A 19,955-nucleotide genomic window follows, 5' to 3' on the forward strand; every position below is an offset into this window, starting at 1 on the left:
TTTCCAGATAAATTGATGTGTCCTAGTGGTGAATGTTTTGCTTGTTCTTCTTGCTTGGCTCATTTTTTTCTTCTTCTCTGCTTCTATTTGGTTAGTAAATTTGCATTAAGTATAGCTTATATGCCCTTTCTAGGCCAGTTGAAGCCTCTTCCAGTGTGTTTTACAGCCAATATCATTGTATTGAAGAAAGTAACAATTTTTGTCATATCAGAGCAGAGCTAGTTGGTTCTCTTTAAACCTATGAGCTAGACATGTTTCTCTAAAGAAATCAAAGAATATTACACTTAAAGATGTGAAAGAGGATACAATTGAGTTTGAAGATGAAGAGTTTGTGAGCATGACCTTGCCTTTTTTGATATGAAATTTAGTAATTTTCTTAAGTTCAAGAAAGGCAATGTTTCTATACAACCTAGAGAACTGACGCTTAAAATTCTACCAAAACAATAGTGATAGGAAGTCACAATCGGGGGAAGGTAAAAGGTCTTAGGTAGTGTTTGGTTATGTGTGAGCTCTTCATTATATATATATATATATAGAGAGAGAGAGAGAGCACCTGGATGGGATGCTTGGCTATATTAAGTAATATACCATTTAGCATGTGCACCTCAGTGTGGATGGGCATGGCCTCCAAATTGAATAAACCCAAGTTTTTTATCATTTCCATTTCAACCTTTCCCACAGGTTGCAACTTGAAGAAGCCTTGGACCTCAACCAGCTTATCACATTTAGTATGTTCCAGTTGTGAGCGAAACATATTTGATTGATATGTTATTTTCTCCAGTGATGTACAATGCCCCACAAACAAATTTTCAACACTTTGTAGGCCTAGAAGTGATTGGAGCCTTGTACATGAATTTAACCGAAGTGTCTGAAGCCCAGACAGATCTTTGATGCAATCTGGTAGAGTACAAAACGGGTTTTTGCTCAGATTCAAGTTCTGCAACAAGGGAAGATTATTAAAATCCCTTGGAAAAGCATTGTCTGATAAATTGCAGTCCACAAGACTTAAGTTCACTAAGAACCGAGGTAAAGAAACCCATGAAATTTCTAGTGTTTTTCTCAATTTTGGTAGCATTGGGCAGACAAATGTATACCATGGTTTGACCTCCCAAATTGTAGAGAGTAGCTGATCTAGGGCAGTTCCATCTGCATAAAGCACTTTCAGAGATTCCATCTCCCCCATATTCGGTGGCAACTTGTCAAGATTTGAGCAACCAGAAACAATTAGTTTTTCAAGAGATTTTAGCATAACAATATTTCTTGGTAGCTTCCTCAATTTTTTGCAATCTTTTGCGTTCAAGAGAGCAAGTCTATCTAGGTTGCCAATGGATTCGTGAATTTTAAGAAGACTAGTACAATCTTTAAGAATCAACCTCTCTAGATTGGGGAGTAGCGAGAAGTCCGGAGTTTTTGCAAGGCCATGGGAATGGCTGAGATTAAGGGTTTTTAATAGGCCAAGAAGCTGCAAAAGAAGGACAAGGTGGTGTTAACATCATTTTATTATCAACAAACCCAAATAATTGGAAAAATAATAAAAAATTAATAAAATAAAGAAACAAAAATGTCATACCTTGGTTCCCTTCCAAACTCGTTCCAAGTTGCTATAACGCATGTCAAGCTCAACCAAGCTATCCAGAGGAAAATCTTTGGGAATGAATTTTGAAGGGAATCCACGGCAACACAACCATCTTAATCCTTTAGGAAATTCCGCATAACTTCCATTGAGTTGTATATAATTTAGTTGTAGTAGTCTTAATTTTTGCATTCTTGCAAATGCATCAGTTTTGAAGCCTATATCATTTTCATTTCTTTGCTCAGTGCTTGTTGGGTGCGAGGAGAGGAAGCCCAAATGATGTCGGTTTAGTGCGTTTTCTCGATCCAACGATGATTTGTCAAAGAAGTACTTTTTGAAGTGGTGTAGATTTGAAATATTAGCATGAAGGATTAACTTTGAAGACTTGTTTTCCCTTAACATATGCATGTCAAGGGTAAGGCCTTCTATTGTTTCAGTGCCCTGTTGATGTAAAAAAAACAAAGAAAATACCACAGATAAGTATGGATCAACACAAATATGAAATAGTATTCATATACACAAGAAGCATGTTGCTTACAGTTTTTTCTCTTAATACATTGAAGGAATCTTTACGATGCCATAATCTGCTACGTTTCCCAGGCTCCTTAGGTGATTCATGGCGAATAATTTCTCTTCCCATATCTCGAAGCAATTGATGCATCATCAGCTTGTTACTTTTATCAACTGTAACAAGACATCTATCAATGAGATTTTGAATACCAATCGTTGTGTAGAAATCACATTCATCTAATATTCTTATCAAGCAATCTTTGTCCTTCCCAACAAAGAAGCAAGCAATATGTAGGAATAAATTTTTGTCATGATCATCTTGTAAGGAGTCGTAGCTTATTTTGAGTTTTTTCACAATTTGACTTTCAGGTATTGCATCTAATTTCTCCAATGCACTTTCCCAAACATGTGCACTTTTCCCAGACAAAGATGAACCCAAAACTTGAAGAGCTAGTGGAAGTCCTCCACAGTATTGTATTACCCTTTTCGAGTGCTCAATGAAGCCTTCCATAGGATGATCTTGTCCAAAAGCGTGCCAACTGAAGAGCTCAAATGATTCAGCTTCATCAAAATTTTCAACCTTATACACCTCATGAGCTTTGTGAGCTTGCATTAATCGCTCATGTCTAGTTGTTATCATGATTCTACTTCCGGGATGAAGCCAATCCTGAGTTCCAATTACTGCATCTAATTGGTCCAATTGAACTACATCATCAAGAACAATAAGAACTCTTTTACATGACATGGCTTCCATTATCTTAATATTTCCTTCATCAACATTATGTATGTTTTCTTTTTTCCACTTGGAAATGTCTGAAAGTAGTTGTCTTTGTAAACGAACTAATCCGTTTGGTTGCTCTGACACTTCTTTGATATTCGCAAGAAAACTGCTACTTTCAAATCTTCTGTAATTTAAATTATACACAAATTTGGCGATAGTTGTCTTTCCTATTCCGCCCATTCCACAAATTACAAGCACACCGGCATTAGTTGATTCATCTTGTAACCATGAGTTAATGCTCGTGACTCGAGAATACATTCCAATTAGGGAAGGTGCATCGCTCAAAATCTTGCGGTTCAACTTGTCTTCAATGACTTTAACAATTTTTTGAATAAATTTTGACTCACGCCTAAAATTGCAATCACAATATGCATGTTAAGATTTGAAGTAAATTAAAACTATAATGTGCAAATTAGTAACAAATAAATTAATGGATAAATAATACCATTAGTTGATGTAATTTAAGTGAAGTGTCATTTTAGTCTCTTAATTTTAATTTGAACAATGGGTCCATATATTTTTAATTTTGTTATAATATGGTTCTTTCGTCACTTACTGTTAGAATTTTGAATGGAAAAAGACCACATGTAAAACTAGACCGTTAGAATTCAGAACATAAAAATATCATGTGTAAAATTAGATGGACCAAAGTGAAATTGAAAATAAATTTATTACACCTATGGTTCCTATTGTTTGTTTTGAATTCCATTTTAGTTCCTCCAGTTTTGCACTTGATTTTTTTTTTGTTTAAAATGTTAACAATGTATGATGGAGGGATCACATTATAATAAAATTAAAGCGGTAAGGACCAAATTGTTTAAATTGAAATTATAAGGATCAAAGTGAAATTTTGTTCAAACTAGAGGAATCAATTGTACAATTTACCCCAAAATAATTCACTGTCAGGCAATTGGTCAATATACAATTCAAAAAAAAAGGAGAAAGAGTTAAATAACAAAAATAAAATAAAAAATAGTAACACATTCCAAAAAGATTTAACCAATATGCTAACATTATAGTATATATATATATATATATTCTATTATATACAGTACACAACTCAAAAATTTTGTCATTTATTTTTTTCTGCTTTGCGATATATAGTCTTAAAATTGGTAAATGCTAAACCTTTGCATTTAGTAATTGTTAAATAGTTTTCTAATTTAATCTCATTCGTTAAACTACCCCAAAGTTTAGACGTATGATAGTGAACTCATCACGTTTGTGCTCACGAACGAATTTAGGATTCGGCTTTTAGAGGGACAAAAACACAAGTAATTTTTAATTGAAAAAAATATTGTAAAAATTTTAATTCAATTTTTATCAGCACAAAAAGTAAATAAAAACCTATTAACCAGACATTTTTTTTTGTAAACATTATTGAGTACACAAATATGATTGAACATATATATATTTTTTTTGTCTACATTAACTTACCAAAAATAGTAACTATTATTATGTCTGTTGAAGTTAATTAACTGAAAATATTGTAATTGTCACTTTTTATAATATACATATAAAATTATCTATCATAAGCTTGATGTCAAAATCTTAAGAATATCTTTTTAATAAATGTGATCAAGTAACTTGTTACAAAATTATCTTCTATCCTATTACATAGTTTAGTTTTAAAAAAATTCATAGTTATAAATGCATGTTTCTATGAATAAAATGATAATTTTTTTTAATAAACAAAAATAAATTTTAGGGCAAATTATATCAGTAGTCCCTACATTTTGCTACTTGTGTCATTTTAGTCATTACAATTTCAATTGATTCAATTTCAACCCTTAATTTTAAATTTTGCTTCAATTTTGTTTAATTGATAACGTCGTTAAGATTTTTAATAGAAAATTTTCATTGAATTAGTTGATGTTAAGTTACTGAATTGATCAAGTTTACAATTTTACTGCTAAAAGTATAGCACAAGCCACTCATGTGCACATTTGCCATAAAAGGTTGCAAACAATTGGACCAATTTGAGATATAAAAAAATTCAAGATCAAAATCGATCCAATTGAAATTATAGGACCTAAAATGACACAAGAATCAAAGTACAGAGACTACAATGTAATTTGTCCTAAATTTTATGAACTCTTTTTAAGATTGCAATGATGAACCTAGACAATATTTTCATTTCTAGAAAATATTCTCGTTTCTAAAGAATAAACAAATATGGATAAATTATACTTTTCACCCTTGCATTTTGTATCAAATTACACTTTGATCTCTATATATAAATTGTGACAGTCAACCCCTTACACTTCTAGTAAAATGCCAATGTCTTTTTTTTTTGTTACTCCACCATGTAAGTCTTTAACAGAAATCAATAACGCGACAAACATATGACTATGAAATGAGGACAAATGAGAAAAATAACCCATATTTCCCATCTATACATATTTTGTCCCAAAATTTACATCAAATTATTATTGTATTTGGCTAAAACAAATTGCATATTGTGAACGATTAAAGAGATAAATTAGGATTTGCAGAAATTAGAATCACAAAGTTATGTTTTCCTCATTAACATGTCTTCCTTCTATTCTTCTTAATTTCTCTTTAATATCTCCGTTACTTATTTTAAATTCAAAAATTCTATTTTCTTACCCCTTCGCCTCTATTTTCAACACACGCACACATATATATATATATATATATATATATATATATATATATATATATATTATATAACTCTCACATGCTTATGTGTGTTGGTAGAAAATGTAAATGATTTTTTTCTCTTACTCTCATTTCGTATTTATATGCTTATCACATGATTAGATTTTGTTAAAGGCTTAAACAATGAAATAACAAAAGGGAACATTGACACTTGACAAAAGTGTAAGGGGTTGACTGTCACAACTTTATGTGTAAGGATCAAAGTGAGATTTGGTGTAAAGTGTAATTTACCCAACAAATAATAATAAATACAAAATAAGGTGCATAGAACAAATTAAAGTGTGATTTAATGAAAAAAAAATTAATAACATGCCAAAAAAAAAAGAAAAAGAATAATAACAAATAAGTATAAATAGAATAATTCCCATCTAAAAAAAGTATAAATATAAAATATAAACAACACTAAACAATATAACCTTTCCTTAAAAAAAAAAAGAAAAAAAGAAAAAAAAAAGGAAAAAAAAACTAGACAATATAAAAATATAATAAATAATATAAATAACAAATAAAATGGATTAGTATTTTGATAAAACTTGAACCTTTATAATTTTTAGTGTGCGAACCACTCAGATTTTAAGGATAAAAAGTATATTAATTTAAAATTATTTTACAAATTATTAATATAATATAAAAAAATTAAAATCTTTTGAAAATACGATCGTTCCACGCCCCCCATATCTATCCTTGTTGTACCCAATTCAATGAGCAATGTTACATATAAAAAATATTATTAAATTTTTTTTATCAAATACTCAAAAAAGTATAGTCCAATACTTATGTGATTGTTTGGTAACTTTTTTGATGGAATACTTGGATCTCCAACATTTTCCACTGTTAATATATGTTGAAGTTAGCTCGATTCTTGCCTTGTGCGCTTGGGTGCAAGCCTCTGCATAGGTCGTGGTCAGGAGTCTTTGAAAATTCTTGACCCAACCCGTAAAACAGAGTGTTTTACTTGGTTTAGTACTCTAAACTCTCATTTTATGTATGTTTGGGTTTAGATTTGGGGAAAAACCTACTTAACCAGAAATGATATAGACCCCACAAACACCTACCCCCATGACTCCCATGCACATGTGTCAGAGAGACAGAGAAAAAAACAAAAAAACACACACAAACATGACCAATCATAATTGTTTGGGGGTAATAGGGGTCCCGAAAATAGGGGTTCCAAGTATTTTCCCTATTTAACTTTAGGTCAAAAAATTACTTTGAAGAACAACAGACCCAAGATGAATCTAAGCCATATAGTTTACTTTATATATATATATATATATATATATATATATATTTTGAGTTTTATTTGAATATTCTCCCATTGGTGAATGAGTGAGATGGTTCCACATATACATTAGAAGAGTGTAATTTCATGCACTCCTATGCTGTGTTTCGTTGAGAGATTTGAGAATAGATTTGAAAGGAAAAAAGTAAAAAATAGATGAAATGTGAATAAAACATACTTACATTTTACATATTTTTACACATTTTTTCTTTTTCCTTTTTAAATTTCTTCTCAAATCTCTAACTAAATGCAGCGTTAAAGTGTGTGAATAAATTTGTACTTTTTTTTATAACTTGGTTTTTTTGTTTGCAGTAATGACGTATTCAACAAAATCTACCTATTGAATAATTTAAATCATTAAAATAGGCTCTGATCAAGACCCACCACGGCTCAACGACACTATCTTCCATTAGTCATATATTAAAATTATATTAAAAATTTTTATCCGTAATTCTTATTTTGTACAACTAGTATACTATATATTACAAATACCATATTAAAGTGCACAAATCTATCAGCAAATGACTGCTCATGCCTTGGAAATCACAGTGGTTTACAAAAAAGACAAAGTAAGAGGAAAAACAAAGCCTCACCAAGACGTGGCCGTTTATAGGGATAGTAGTAAGTACTCTGTCTTATGGGGGTTTGCGGTTCGGTTGTGGATAGAGAATCTTCAATCTGTCATTTATCTGTCAGATTGGTAGATTGAAAAAAATCAATTCGTATCCATCCATTAGATTGACGAATGCGGATTGAGCGAAATGGTGGATTGACGGATGGATACAAATCGATTTGGTAGTTTAAACTTTTACAAATTTTGAACATAATACAACAACTTGTCAACATTTTTTTTTTAGATAACATTCTAACTCAACATAATCAAAAGATTATCAAGTAAATTGTCAAATACCAATAATAAATACATACAAAAAAAAATCATGCATTATCAAAACTATTTCATTATTTTTTTTATTTAAAAACTATTTAATTTGATTTTTTTTTTTAAATAATAAAATTAAGCCTTATATTTTCCACACAAAAATATAAATATCAACAGTTGCCATTTGAAAAAAGGATCTTCAAATTGAAAACATAACAGAATATCTAAACTCTTTTTCAATTGAAAACACATAGAATATCTAAACAAATTGAAAACACAAAATCTTACAAATTGCTAGGGGTGCTCACGGTTTGGCGGTTCGGTTGCGGCCAAGGTAACCTCAAATCCGCTATCCATTCAAAATTAAGTGAATTGAAAAAAATTCAATCTGCAACCGTCCGTTCATCATCACGCATCCGTTCAAAATGCGGTGAATCGGTTCGGTTTGGTTAGTTTGGGCGGATCGGAATATCCTCTGCTCACCCTTATTGCGCCTTACAGGCAGCAATATCCCCGTACTTGACCCACCAGTCCACAAGTTGGTAAATTATACTTTGCACCCATATACTTTGCACCAAATCTCACTTTGGTCCCTACCCATGAAATCATGACAATTAACCCCCTGCACTTTTGGTCAAATCCCACTTTGGTCCTTACACATGAAATCATGACAGTTAACCCCCTGCACTTTTACTCAAATTTCACTTTAGTCCCTACAAGTGTCAATGTCCCTCTTCTGTTATTTTATTTTTAAATATTTAACAAAATCCAGTCATATGACAAAAAATGTACTACGAAATGAGGGTAAGAGAGGAAAATATTCCATGTTTCCCACCAATACTGTAATACCGGTCTTTCTCCTTAGCTGTTGTTTTTATGATTACTTTTATGCTTAGTCTGAATTATGCATTTATTCGAGCCTTATATGTATATTTATAAGCATTGTGTCTGTTAACAGATATGTTCCTTTTTGAAAAGACCTGTCTGATTCGTTAGATTGTAGAGTTATAAAATTGGGTAGTGGACTAAGTGAGTGGGGTTGGTTCACCTTAAAGTATGATAGATGGTAGTGTGATTAACTAAGTAACTTAACTAAAGTGACTCTTAGGTAGTTAATCTAAGTTAAAGACTTGGAATGTTTTATATATAAATATCTTGAACTCAATAGGAGGGAGAGAGAGAATATGAGAGCTAGAGTTTGAGAGGAGGCTAGAGAAGAAGAGGAAAAAAGGAGAAGAGAAGAGAGCTTGAAACAACTTCGCTAGATCAACCCATCAAGGTAAGGATTCTCCCTAATTTCTTGCATGAAGATGAAATTCTAGTTTAAACTTATAAGGTTGAGGGTGAGAGTGAGGAGTTGGGTAGTATAAGTCATGTTGTAAACCCAACAAGAGGAACTCTTCCACTTCCTTGTCCACTTACCATTACTTAAGCTCATTTACATGATCTTGCATGGTTTTAACTTAGATTTCCACGGTTTGTTGAAGCATAGAATTAACATAAGCATAAATCCTTGTTTCTTTTACTTGTGAAGGTGTTAATGAAATTGTGGAATTCAAAGCAAAATTCAATTCTTAATTTGAGCTTGAATCTTGTTTATACACTATGTTCGTTAATTTGTGGCCTTCACCTAGTTGGATTTGGGTTTGATTTTTGGGGATTTGGAGTTCCAAAAACAGGGCAAAAACTCGGTTCTAGAACACCCAGAACTGCACGTGCGGCTGAGGATCCTGCACGTACGGGACTGCACTGGCGCACGTGCGGCGGGTAGGCCCGCACGTGCGGAAGATAAGGGAAAATTGGGGAAGCTTTCTGCTTAAAAAGCACCTGATGGCGCACGTGCAGAGAGGGTCCCGCAGGTGCGTCCAAGGACTTCCGCACGTGCGGCTGGTTGGTAGCCTTCGTTTCACTTTTCTGTGTTATTTATCTCACTCTCGAGCCTTCGTTCGTGTATTTTACGCTCGTAAATGATGTCCAATTGCATTGCATAAACGTTTAATAAGAGTGATTTACATTTTAACCCATGAATCCCTAAGTTGTGAAACTAATTTGTTGAGTGTTCGATGCATTAAATGAACGATGCTTATATCTGTTTGCATAGGTCAAACACCTCATTCCAGTCGTCTGCAATACGAAACGAACTGTGAGTAACACTACTGTAAATATACATATGATTTAAATTATCTTTTCTCTACTTCAACTTATGTGTTATTCTTATATGTTTCTCGTGTAAATGAATGATAATTCTATTCCAGTTCCCATTCGTTGTTATGATAACTTTGGCACCTCTTCATATGAGTACAGTTTTGTTAGTTCCGTTTCATGGAACTCATGTTTAACATGGCAATAGCTATCATATCTGATCTTCGATTTTTATGACCTTTTGTTCGGTCTCCCTGACTGCCTGTCTAGTCTTCCTGATCACCCGTTCGGTCTTCTAAACTGCCTGTATTTACTATTTTTGAATACACTACGCGAAATATTATGCTTCTCAAGTATCGTATAAGCCTGCTTAACTTGTGTTTCATTTTGTGTTTTAATTATCATTCATAATCTCTTTATTCAGTTGTTATTCACTGGGCCTTAGCTCACATTTTGGTATACCGTGTAGGTGATCTAGCTCAACAAAGGGCATAGTGGCATTGGTCTTACTCTGGTTTTGTCGAGCTAACCATCGTGCCTCACCGCGAGGTTCCCACCTACCCAAGTTTTGATGTGGCCAATATTCACCCTTTTGTTGTGCGCTCATGTGTTTGGTTAGGAATTATTGTCCATGGGCATAACTCTCCTTTTTTTTTTTTTTCCCCTTTTAGTTGTCTCTTTAAACAAACTTGTAATAGCATGTTGTACTTTTGCGTGTGTGTATGTATATATATGTATAGCAATGCCTTTTCCCTCATGCAAATGCACAACTCATTGGACGTTTTGTTTCTTAGATAATAGCTTCTGCTAGCCTCATTTATTTGCTTTGTTCAGTTAGGCTTTCGGTAATCACGAATTACTGGCTGGTTACGACACTAAACCTACAGGGGTGGGTTGGGCTGTGACAAATACACTTTCTCCAACGTGATAAGCACATGAGAGTTATATAATTCAATATATACATATATATATATATATATATATATTGTTGGAAATGGTTATAAAATTCTGGATAAAACCAGAATTTTTTTTCTAAGTTTGGTCTATTTTTTAGGTGGGCCCCGTGTGTTGATTTTCACGGGTCAAAGTGGTAACGCGTTCTATGCCGCGTTGTGATTCACGTGGTATATTTGGTTGCTCAAAACCATTACCGAGTGAATGGGAAATTGAAACCAAAGTGTGCTCCATGGAAATGGAGTTTTGGTGAAAATTCCTTAAGGTTGTAAAATGGCTTGTCCCACATTGATTTAGTGGGAAGTTTTGAATGGGTTTATAAGGCTTGGGTTTGGTACTTGGGATGTGCCCTAAGGGATACCCAAGTGTTTTAGAGGGAGAGGTTATGGGCAAAATAGGCTAGACCCATTGGACCCAAAAATCACCACACACGCACGCGCGCCTTGCTGCCACCGTCTGTCCGGTCAGGCGGGCTAGGCTGGGCTTGGGCTTGGGCGCGGGTGCATGGTGTGAGGTTGGGTTGGGCTTGTTCGGCCCAATACTAATCTTTTTGAGCCAAAAACATTTGAATTTACTTTTATTTTGTATAAAATAAAATCCAGAATTCAAATTTAAACCGGAAATAAACTGGTTTGGTTTTACTATACATCCAAACAGGGCCCTTCCCGAAATAAACTAGTCTGGTTTTTAACGTACATCCAAACAGGGCCCTTCCCGTTTTTGTATCTGTTTAAATTATGAACCCAACAGATTCAAATCTGTTTGAATTCAAAACCAACAGGTTTCATACCTGTTCAATTCAAAACCAGCAGCCACCTTTACATCTATAAATAGACTAGCCTCCCATTTGGATTTTTATTCCAATTTTCGTACTCCATCCTCTGCTATAAATCTCTGCATTTTGCTGCATTTAATTTCTAAAAGAAAAAGTGTAAACACTTAGTGTGTTCGTAAGGCAAACAATTTGTAGTGCTGCTATTGTTTGTAGTAGATCATTTCATCCTGGGAGATAGACGTCCAAATTCTGAAAGCACCGTGGAGAGGATGAATCTGTCTTAAGGACACAGTGTCAAACACTGGACTTGATTAGATTATAATTCGAACAAATTAAATCAAGTAAGTTATTTAATTTATTTTCAGTGTTATTGTTATTTATTTAAATCAGATTTTAATTTTATTTTTGTAACAAAATAAAATCTATTTTTATTTTTATTTTTTTTTATTTCGAGTTTGATTTTTTGTAATCAAACAAATTCTCTCATTTCCTTTATTTCTTTATATTCTGGTTGTTATTTAGTACACAACAAAATTTAATTTATTTAAATACAGTGAAGATTGTCCGACAATCTTAAGACAGACTTTTATTTTTGGTATCTTCGTTGTATTTAATTTTCTGTGATTTCATAAGACATATTCTCGTTGGAAAAACAAATAGTGGTTTATGCTATTTGACAGATAGTAGTAATATACTGTCTCTTTTCTTGGACAACTAGTAGTAATATACTGGTGTCATTAACAATTGCAGAATATTAATTTGTGTTACAGAAAATTATTGTGATATTTTATTTTTCTAGTTTTAGTAACAAGGAAAATAAAATTATTTTGTGTTATAATTTATTTTCTAGTTTTAGTAACTAGAAAATTAATTTGTGTTTTCATTTTTTCTGATTTTTGTAATCAGAGATTATGGCTACTGCAACTGAAACTGCATCTGGTAGTGGTACTCCTATTTTTACACCAACACCGGTCCAGAACCATGTTCATGTACCAATCAATCATGGAAAAAAAGGGAAAAAATTTAACGGTACCGAGTTTAAGAGATGGCAGCAGAAGATGTTGTTCTATCTTACAACTCTTAATTTGGTCCGGTTTCTCCATGAAGAGGCTCCAGCACTTAAAGAGGGTGAAAGTGATCGGCAAGTTGTTGCCGCTGTAGATGCTTGGAAACATTCAGATTTCCTGTGCAGAAACTACATCCTCAATGGCCTTGACAACATGCTGTATAATGTATACAATCCTTTGAAGTCAGCAAAAGAATTGTGGGATTCTTTGGAAAAGAAATACAAGACAGAGGATGCCGGCACGAAGAAATTTGTCATCGGTAAATTTCTGGATTTTGTTATGGTAGATTCCCAAACGGTAATCTCTCAAGTTCAAAGTTTTTAGATAATTTTGCATGATATTCATTCAGAAGATATGTCTCTTAGCGAGTCTTTCCAAGTCGCTGCTTTAGTGGAAAAGTTACCACCGGTTTGGAAAGATTTCAAAAATTATTTAAAACATAAATGCAAAGAGATGACTATTGATGAATTGATTGTAAGATTAAGAATTGAGGAAGACAACCGAAAGGCTGAAAATGGGAATGGGAAAAATCCCATTGAGTCCAAGGCTAATGTGGTTGAACAAGTTCATAAACCACATAACAAAAAGAGAAAGTTTACTGGAGATGGTCCTAAACAAGGCGATAGCAACAAGAAGTTCAAAGGAAAATGCTATAACTGTGGCAAGACTGGACATCGAGCTTCTGATTGCCGCTGCCCTAAAAAGGATCATGGAAGTACAAACAAGAAGACCACCAATCAAGCCAATGTAACTGAATTAGATTACATCTCTGACGGAGTGAATGACATCAACCTCTCTGCTGTGGTGTCTGAGGCTAACTTGGTTGGAAATCCCAAAGAGTGGTGGGTTGACACTGGAGCAACTCGTCACATATGTGCAGACAAAAAGATGTTCACTACCTACAATGAGGCTGCAAATGGTGAACAACTTTTTATGAGAAATTCTTCTACTTCTACTGTGGCTGGACAAGGGAAAGTGATCTTGAAGATGACATCAGGGAAGAACTGACCCTCAACAACGTACTGCATGTACCTGACATCCGGAAGAATTTAGTTTCTGGGTCTTTGTTAAGTGAAAATGGTTTTAGGTTTGTATTTGAGTCTGATAAATTTGTATTAACAAAGAGTGGTATGTATGTTGGTAAGGGATACATGAGTGATGGTCTCTTTAAGTTGAATGTAATGACAGTTGTACCGAAAGTTGCTATGAATAAGAATAACACATCTTTTGCTTATATTCTTGAGTCGAATTTATGGCATGGTAGATTAGGACATGTAAATTATGATGCTTTGCGTAGATTAATTGGTTTGGATTATTTACCAAAGTTTGAAATTAATCCTAATCATAAATGTGAAGTTTGTGTAGAAGCGAAACTAACTAAGGCTCCATTTAAATCGGTTAAAAGGAAAACCAAGCCTCTAGAATTAATTCATACTGATGTATGTGATTTAAAATTTATTCAAACTAGAGGAGGCAAAGAGTATTTCATAACTTTTATCGATGATTGCACAAGATATTGTTATGTTTATTTACTTAGAAGTAAAGATGAAGCCTTAAAAATGTTTAAACTCTACAAAACAGAAGTTGAAAATCAACTTGGTAAAACCATTAAAATGGTTAGAAGTGATAGGGGTGGTGAATATGATGCACCATTAAATGAATTTTGTGCACAACATGGCATTATTCACCAACTACAACACCTTATTCTCCACAGCAAAATGGAATTGCTGAAAGGAAGAATAGAACCCTAAAAGAAATGATGAATGCCATGTTACTAGGTTCAGGCTTACCACAGAACTTGTGGGGGGAAGCAATATTGTCTGCTAATTATGTTCTTAATAGAATACCCCCACAAGAAAACCAAAAGCATTCCTTATGAATTGTGAAAAGGTCGACCACCTTCCTACAAATACTTAAAAGTATGGGGGTGTTTGGCAAAAGTTGAAGTTCATGTTCCTAAAAAGACTAAGATTGGACCAAAAACAGTAGACTGTGTGTTTATTGGTTATGCTCAGAATAGTAGTGCATATCGGTTTCTGACTTATAAATCAGAAATACCTGATATAAATGTGAACACTATTATAGAGTCAAGGAATGCTGTGTTTTTTGAACATGTCTTTCCTTACAAGAAAGGAGAGGAATTAAGTTCACAGAAAAGAACTTATGATTGTACACAAAGTTAAGAGATTAATGACAATCAAACACAAGAGACTAGTAATAGTCTCGATCAACAGGATTTAACTGATGATGAACCAAGACGAAGTAAGAGAGTGAGAACATCAAAATCCTTTGGTCCAGATTTTCTGACATACCTGTTAGAAAATAAACCTCAAAGCTTTAAGGCAGCAATGACAGGTCCTGAAGCACTTTTGTGAAAAGAGGCTATTAATAATGAAATTGAATCCATTATGCAAAATCATACTTGGGAATTGGTGGATCTTCCACCAGGTTCTAAACCTCTTGGACATAAATGGATATTCAAGAGAAAAATGAAAGCAGATGGTTCAATTGACAAGTATAAAGCAAGACTTGTAGTTAAAGGTTACAGACAAAAGGAAGGTCTGGACTATTTTGGCACATATTCCCCTGTGACAAGAATAACATCCATTCGCATGCTTATTTCTATAACAACGTTGTTTAAATTAGAAATACATCAAATGGATGGTAAGACAGCTTTCTTAAACGGTGATCTAAATGAAGAGATCTATACGGAGCAACCCGAAGGGTTTGTAGTATCAGGGCAAGAAAAGAAAGTTTGTCGACTTGTAAAATCCCTTTATGGATTAAAACAAGCACCTAAACAATGGCATGAAAAATTTGATCATGCAATGCTTACTAATGGGTTTAAGATAAACGAATATGACAAATGCGTCTATGTTAAAAACACTGACCAAGGATATGTCATAGTTTGTTTTTATATGGATGACATACTTATCATTGGAAGCAGTCAAAACATGATCAAATCAACTAAGCAGATGCTTAACAAAAGATTTGATATGAAAGATATGGGGGTCGCAGATGTTATAATAGGAATGAAAATTACTAAAACATCTGACGGATATGCATTATCTCAATCACATTATATTGAGAAAATTCTTGATAAATTTATCAAGGATGATATGAATTTAGCTAGAACACCTGTTGACGTCAATCTTTATTTATCAAAAAATAAAGGTGATGCAGTGTCTCAGTTAAAATACTCTCAAATTATTGGAAGCCTAATGTACCTAATGAATTGTACTCGTCCTGATATAGCTTATGCTATCAGTAAATTGAGTAGGTACACTAGTAACCCCGGAGAAGACCATTGGAAAGTGATCATTCGGGTTCTTAGATATCTGAGATTCACCCGTGATCATGGTTTGAACTTTACTCGATATCCAGCAGTACTGGAAGATTATTGTGATGCAAATTGGATAGCGGATACTAAAGATTCAAAATCCACAAGTGGATATGTCTTTACTCTGGGAGGCGCTGCTGTTTCTTGGAAATCCACGAAACAAACTTGCATTACACAATCCACAATGGAATCCTAGTTTATTGCTTTAGACAAAGCAGGAGAAGAAGCAGAATGGCTTCGTCACTTCTTAGAACACATTCCAATGTGGCCAAAACCTGTGCCAGCTATTTGCATTCATTGTGATAGTCAATCTGCAATAGGCAGGGCACAGAATCATATGTATAACGGAAAGTCACGACATATTCATCGTCGACATAATACCGTTAGGCAGTTGTTGTCAAATGGAATAATCTCTATAGATTATATAAAATCTAAAGAGAATATTGCGGATCCGTTAACAAAAGGTTTGCCAAAAGAGCTAGTGTATAGTTCATCGAAGGAGATGGGATTAAAGCCTATTACATAAGAGTCGTCGTAATGGTAACCTTACTTATATGACTGGAGATCCCAATAACTAAGTTCAAAGGGACAACTAAGTTATGTATGGCTCGCCAGAAATCACCAAGGGATTAAAAATTCCCTACCCACTCCTATGGTGAGAGTGATATTTGCAACATATGTTGTATGCAGGGTATAAGGATAAGCTTTGCTTTTAATGATTTCTTATATCTTGATTGAGGCATAAATCAAGACAAGTATAAGGAGATACTCACAATAAGAATCACCTATATGAGTGTTGAACTGGGGCCGGTTCTATGAGAATGAAGAGGCTAAATTCTCTAGAAACACTTATGAAAACCAGACGCGTTCAAGGCCAAAATGAACACAACAGTGAGAACCACGATGTGTTAGAAGATATTTTGTGTGAAATCTATTGTCTTGGCTTACACAAACGACTGAACAATTCAAGGCATCGCGTCCATTGGCTAGCCAGTAAGTCCGATAGGTTACCACTAGGGAAGGTTCAAGGCCGAAAGTTGCCTATCCTGATGCAAGATATTTTCGACTTATACTCTTTCGATAAAGTCTGCATATTGTTGCATTTCCGTTGTCATCAAATTCCATTCATGTGGGGGATTGTTGGAAATGGTTATAAAATTCTGGATAAAACCAGAATTTTTTTCCTAAGTTTGGTCTATTTTTTAGGTGGGCCCCGTGCGTCGATTTTTATGAGTCAAAGTGGTAACACGTTCTATGCCGCGTTGTGATTCATGTGGTATATTTGGTTGCTCAAAACCATTACCGAGTGAATGGGAAATTGAAGCCAAAGTGTACTCCATGGAAATGGAGTTTTGGTGGAAATTCCTTAAAGTTGTAAAATGGCTTGTCCCACATTGATTTGGTGGGAAGTTTTGAATGGGTTTATAAAGCTTGGGTTTGGTACTTGGGGTGTGCCCCAAGGGGTACCCAAGTGTTTTAGAGGGAGAGGTTATGGGCAAAATGGGCTAGACCCATTGGACCCAAAAATCACCACACACACACACACGCGCGCCCTGCCGCCACCGTCTGTCCGGTCGGGCGAGCTGGGCTGGGCCTGGGCTTGGGCGCGGTGCGTGGTGTGAGGTTGGGTTGGGCTTGTTCAGCCCAATACTAATCTTTTTGGGCCAAAAACATTTGAATTTAATTTTATTTTGTATAAAATAAAATCCAGGATTCAAATTTAAACCGGAAATAAACTGGTTTGGTTTTACTATGCATCCAAACAGGGCCCTTCCCGAAATAAACTAGTCTGGTTTTTAACGTACATCCAAATAGGGCCCTTCCCATTTTTGTATCTGTTTAAATTATGAACCCAACATATTCAAATCTGTTTGAATTCAAAACCAACAGGTTTCATACCTGTTCAATTCAAAACCAGCAGCCATCTTTACATCTATAAATAGACTAGCCTCCAATTTGGATTTTTACTCCAATTTTCGTACTCCATCCTCTGCTATAAATCTCTGTATTTTGCTGCATTTAATTTCTAAAAGAAAGAGTGTAAACACTTGGTGTGTTCGTAAGGCAAACAATTTGTAGTGCTGCTATTGTTTGTAGTAGATCATTTCATCCTGGGAGATAGACGTCCAAATGCTGAAAGCACCGTGGAGAGAACGAATCTGTCTTAAGGACACAGTGTCAAACACTGGACTTGATTAGATTATAATTCGAACAAATTAAATCAAGTAAGTTATTTAATTTATTTTCAGTGTTATTGTTATTTATTTAAATCATATTTTAATTTTGTTTTTGTAACAAAATAAAATTTGTTTTTATTTATTTATTTTTTATTTAGAGTTTGATTTTTTGTAATCAAACAAATTTTCTCATTTCTTTTATTTCTTTATATTCTGGTTGTTGTTTAGTATATAACAGAATTTAATTTATTTAAATACAGTGAAGATTGTCCGACAAATATATGCTTGTATGATAAAAATTGAGACGAAAAGGCAAGAAAGTAGAGCTTTTGAAATATAAAAAAAAATGCAACAAAGAAATCAAAGAGAAAGAAAGGTGAATAGACAGAAGACTGTGTTACCATGAAAAACAGAATTTCATGATTTCAATTTATGCAAAACCCTAGTTCATCTTCTTAATTGTTCACAATCTGTATTTTGTTTTAGCCTAATACAGTTATATTTTGATATAAATTTTGGGATAAAGTATGTATTAGTGGAAAATGTAGATGGTTTTCTTTCTTTTTCTTATGCGGTAGTCACATTCTTATTACATGATTAGATTCTGCCAAAGATTTAAACAACTGAGTAACTGAAAGGGAACATTGACACTTGTATAGGGACCATAGTGAGATTTTATCAAAAAGTATAGGGGGTTGACTGTTACAGTTTCATGTGCAGAGACCAAAGTGAGATTTGATCAAAAGTGTAGGAGGCTGACTGTCACAATTTCATGTGTAGGAGCTAAAGTGAGATTTGGTGTAAAGTGCAGGGTTGTAAATTGTAATTTACCCAAAAGAAATATATAATCTCAAAATATTTATAATCTTAATATATATTTTAGATATTTCAAAACATTTTCAAATATAAATTTCAAAATATTTTATACACATATTTGAAAAATACTTCCAACAAGCACAAAGAAATATATTATTACGACAATTTCAAGGACTAGAGAAACAGAAAAAAATACCGTACCCATCGACTTGATTTTGCAAAACCATCCCTCCCAAATCCGCAAATTCTCTAAGTGCAGCCCTCCATTCTTTTACCTTATGCATCCATTCATTTTTTATTTCATCACTTTCTGCCTCAATATTCTCATGCCTTGCAAATGCCTCTGCAAAGCTTCCTGTTTGGTTCTTAACTTGAGAAGGATCGACGTCGTAGAAGACAGGTAGAACCATATGCTTAGAGGTCCTCTTGCATTCGAGGATCATCAAAAGTTCGTCAAGACACCATCTTGAAGATGCATATTCTTTCGAGAACACGACTACTGAAATCCTTGATACCCGAATCGCTTTATGCAATTCTAACTTAATATTTTCTCCTCTTTCTATATCATCATCATCTTTGAATGTGCGAAATCCTGCCTGCACCAAACTTGTGTAGAGGTGATCAGTGAAGGCGTTGCGGGTGTCTTGGCCTCTGAAACTCAAGAACACGTGATAAGTAGTAGAGATATTGGAGGAGGAGCATTCTTGGCCTTTCATGCTACCCATTGAACGGATTAATGTTCTTTTCTTAGCTATGGTTAAGGATTGATCAGGAATATATATATGTATATATAGCAATATCTGTCAAGGCTGTTCAAATATTGTTTGTGATTGAGGAGTGCGTTATATTAGATGAAGTTCCTAGCATTTTATATTTTTCAAATATATAACAAAATATTATACACTTTAGATATTTTTTTTAATATTTATTTCTTTTACAAAAAAAAAAAATAATTTTAAATATTTGTATAGACAGT

The 19,955-nt window shown here is 33.9% G+C and overlaps 1 protein-coding gene across 1 annotated transcript; it reads right to left on the reverse strand.

Moving 5' to 3' along the window:
- Nucleotides 1-238: 238 nt before the first annotated feature.
- Nucleotides 239-19,704, reverse strand: LOC114278715 (disease resistance protein RPV1-like). The gene is made up of 5 exons (XM_082910250.1): nt 19,181-19,704; nt 2,112-3,213; nt 1,571-2,014; nt 554-1,462; nt 239-259 (listed from the first exon to the last, which is right to left on the reverse strand). Exons 1-5 carry the CDS (start codon nt 19,702-19,704, stop codon nt 239-241), a joined length of 3,000 nt encoding a protein of 999 aa, XP_082766376.1.
- Between the last annotated feature and the right edge of the window lie 251 nt (nt 19,705-19,955).

Source organism: Camellia sinensis, chromosome 2 (genome assembly GCF_055761805.1).
Source record: "Camellia sinensis isolate YWXY chromosome 2, ASM5576180v1, whole genome shotgun sequence".
Classification (NCBI taxonomy): domain Eukaryota; kingdom Viridiplantae; phylum Streptophyta; class Magnoliopsida; order Ericales; family Theaceae; genus Camellia; species Camellia sinensis.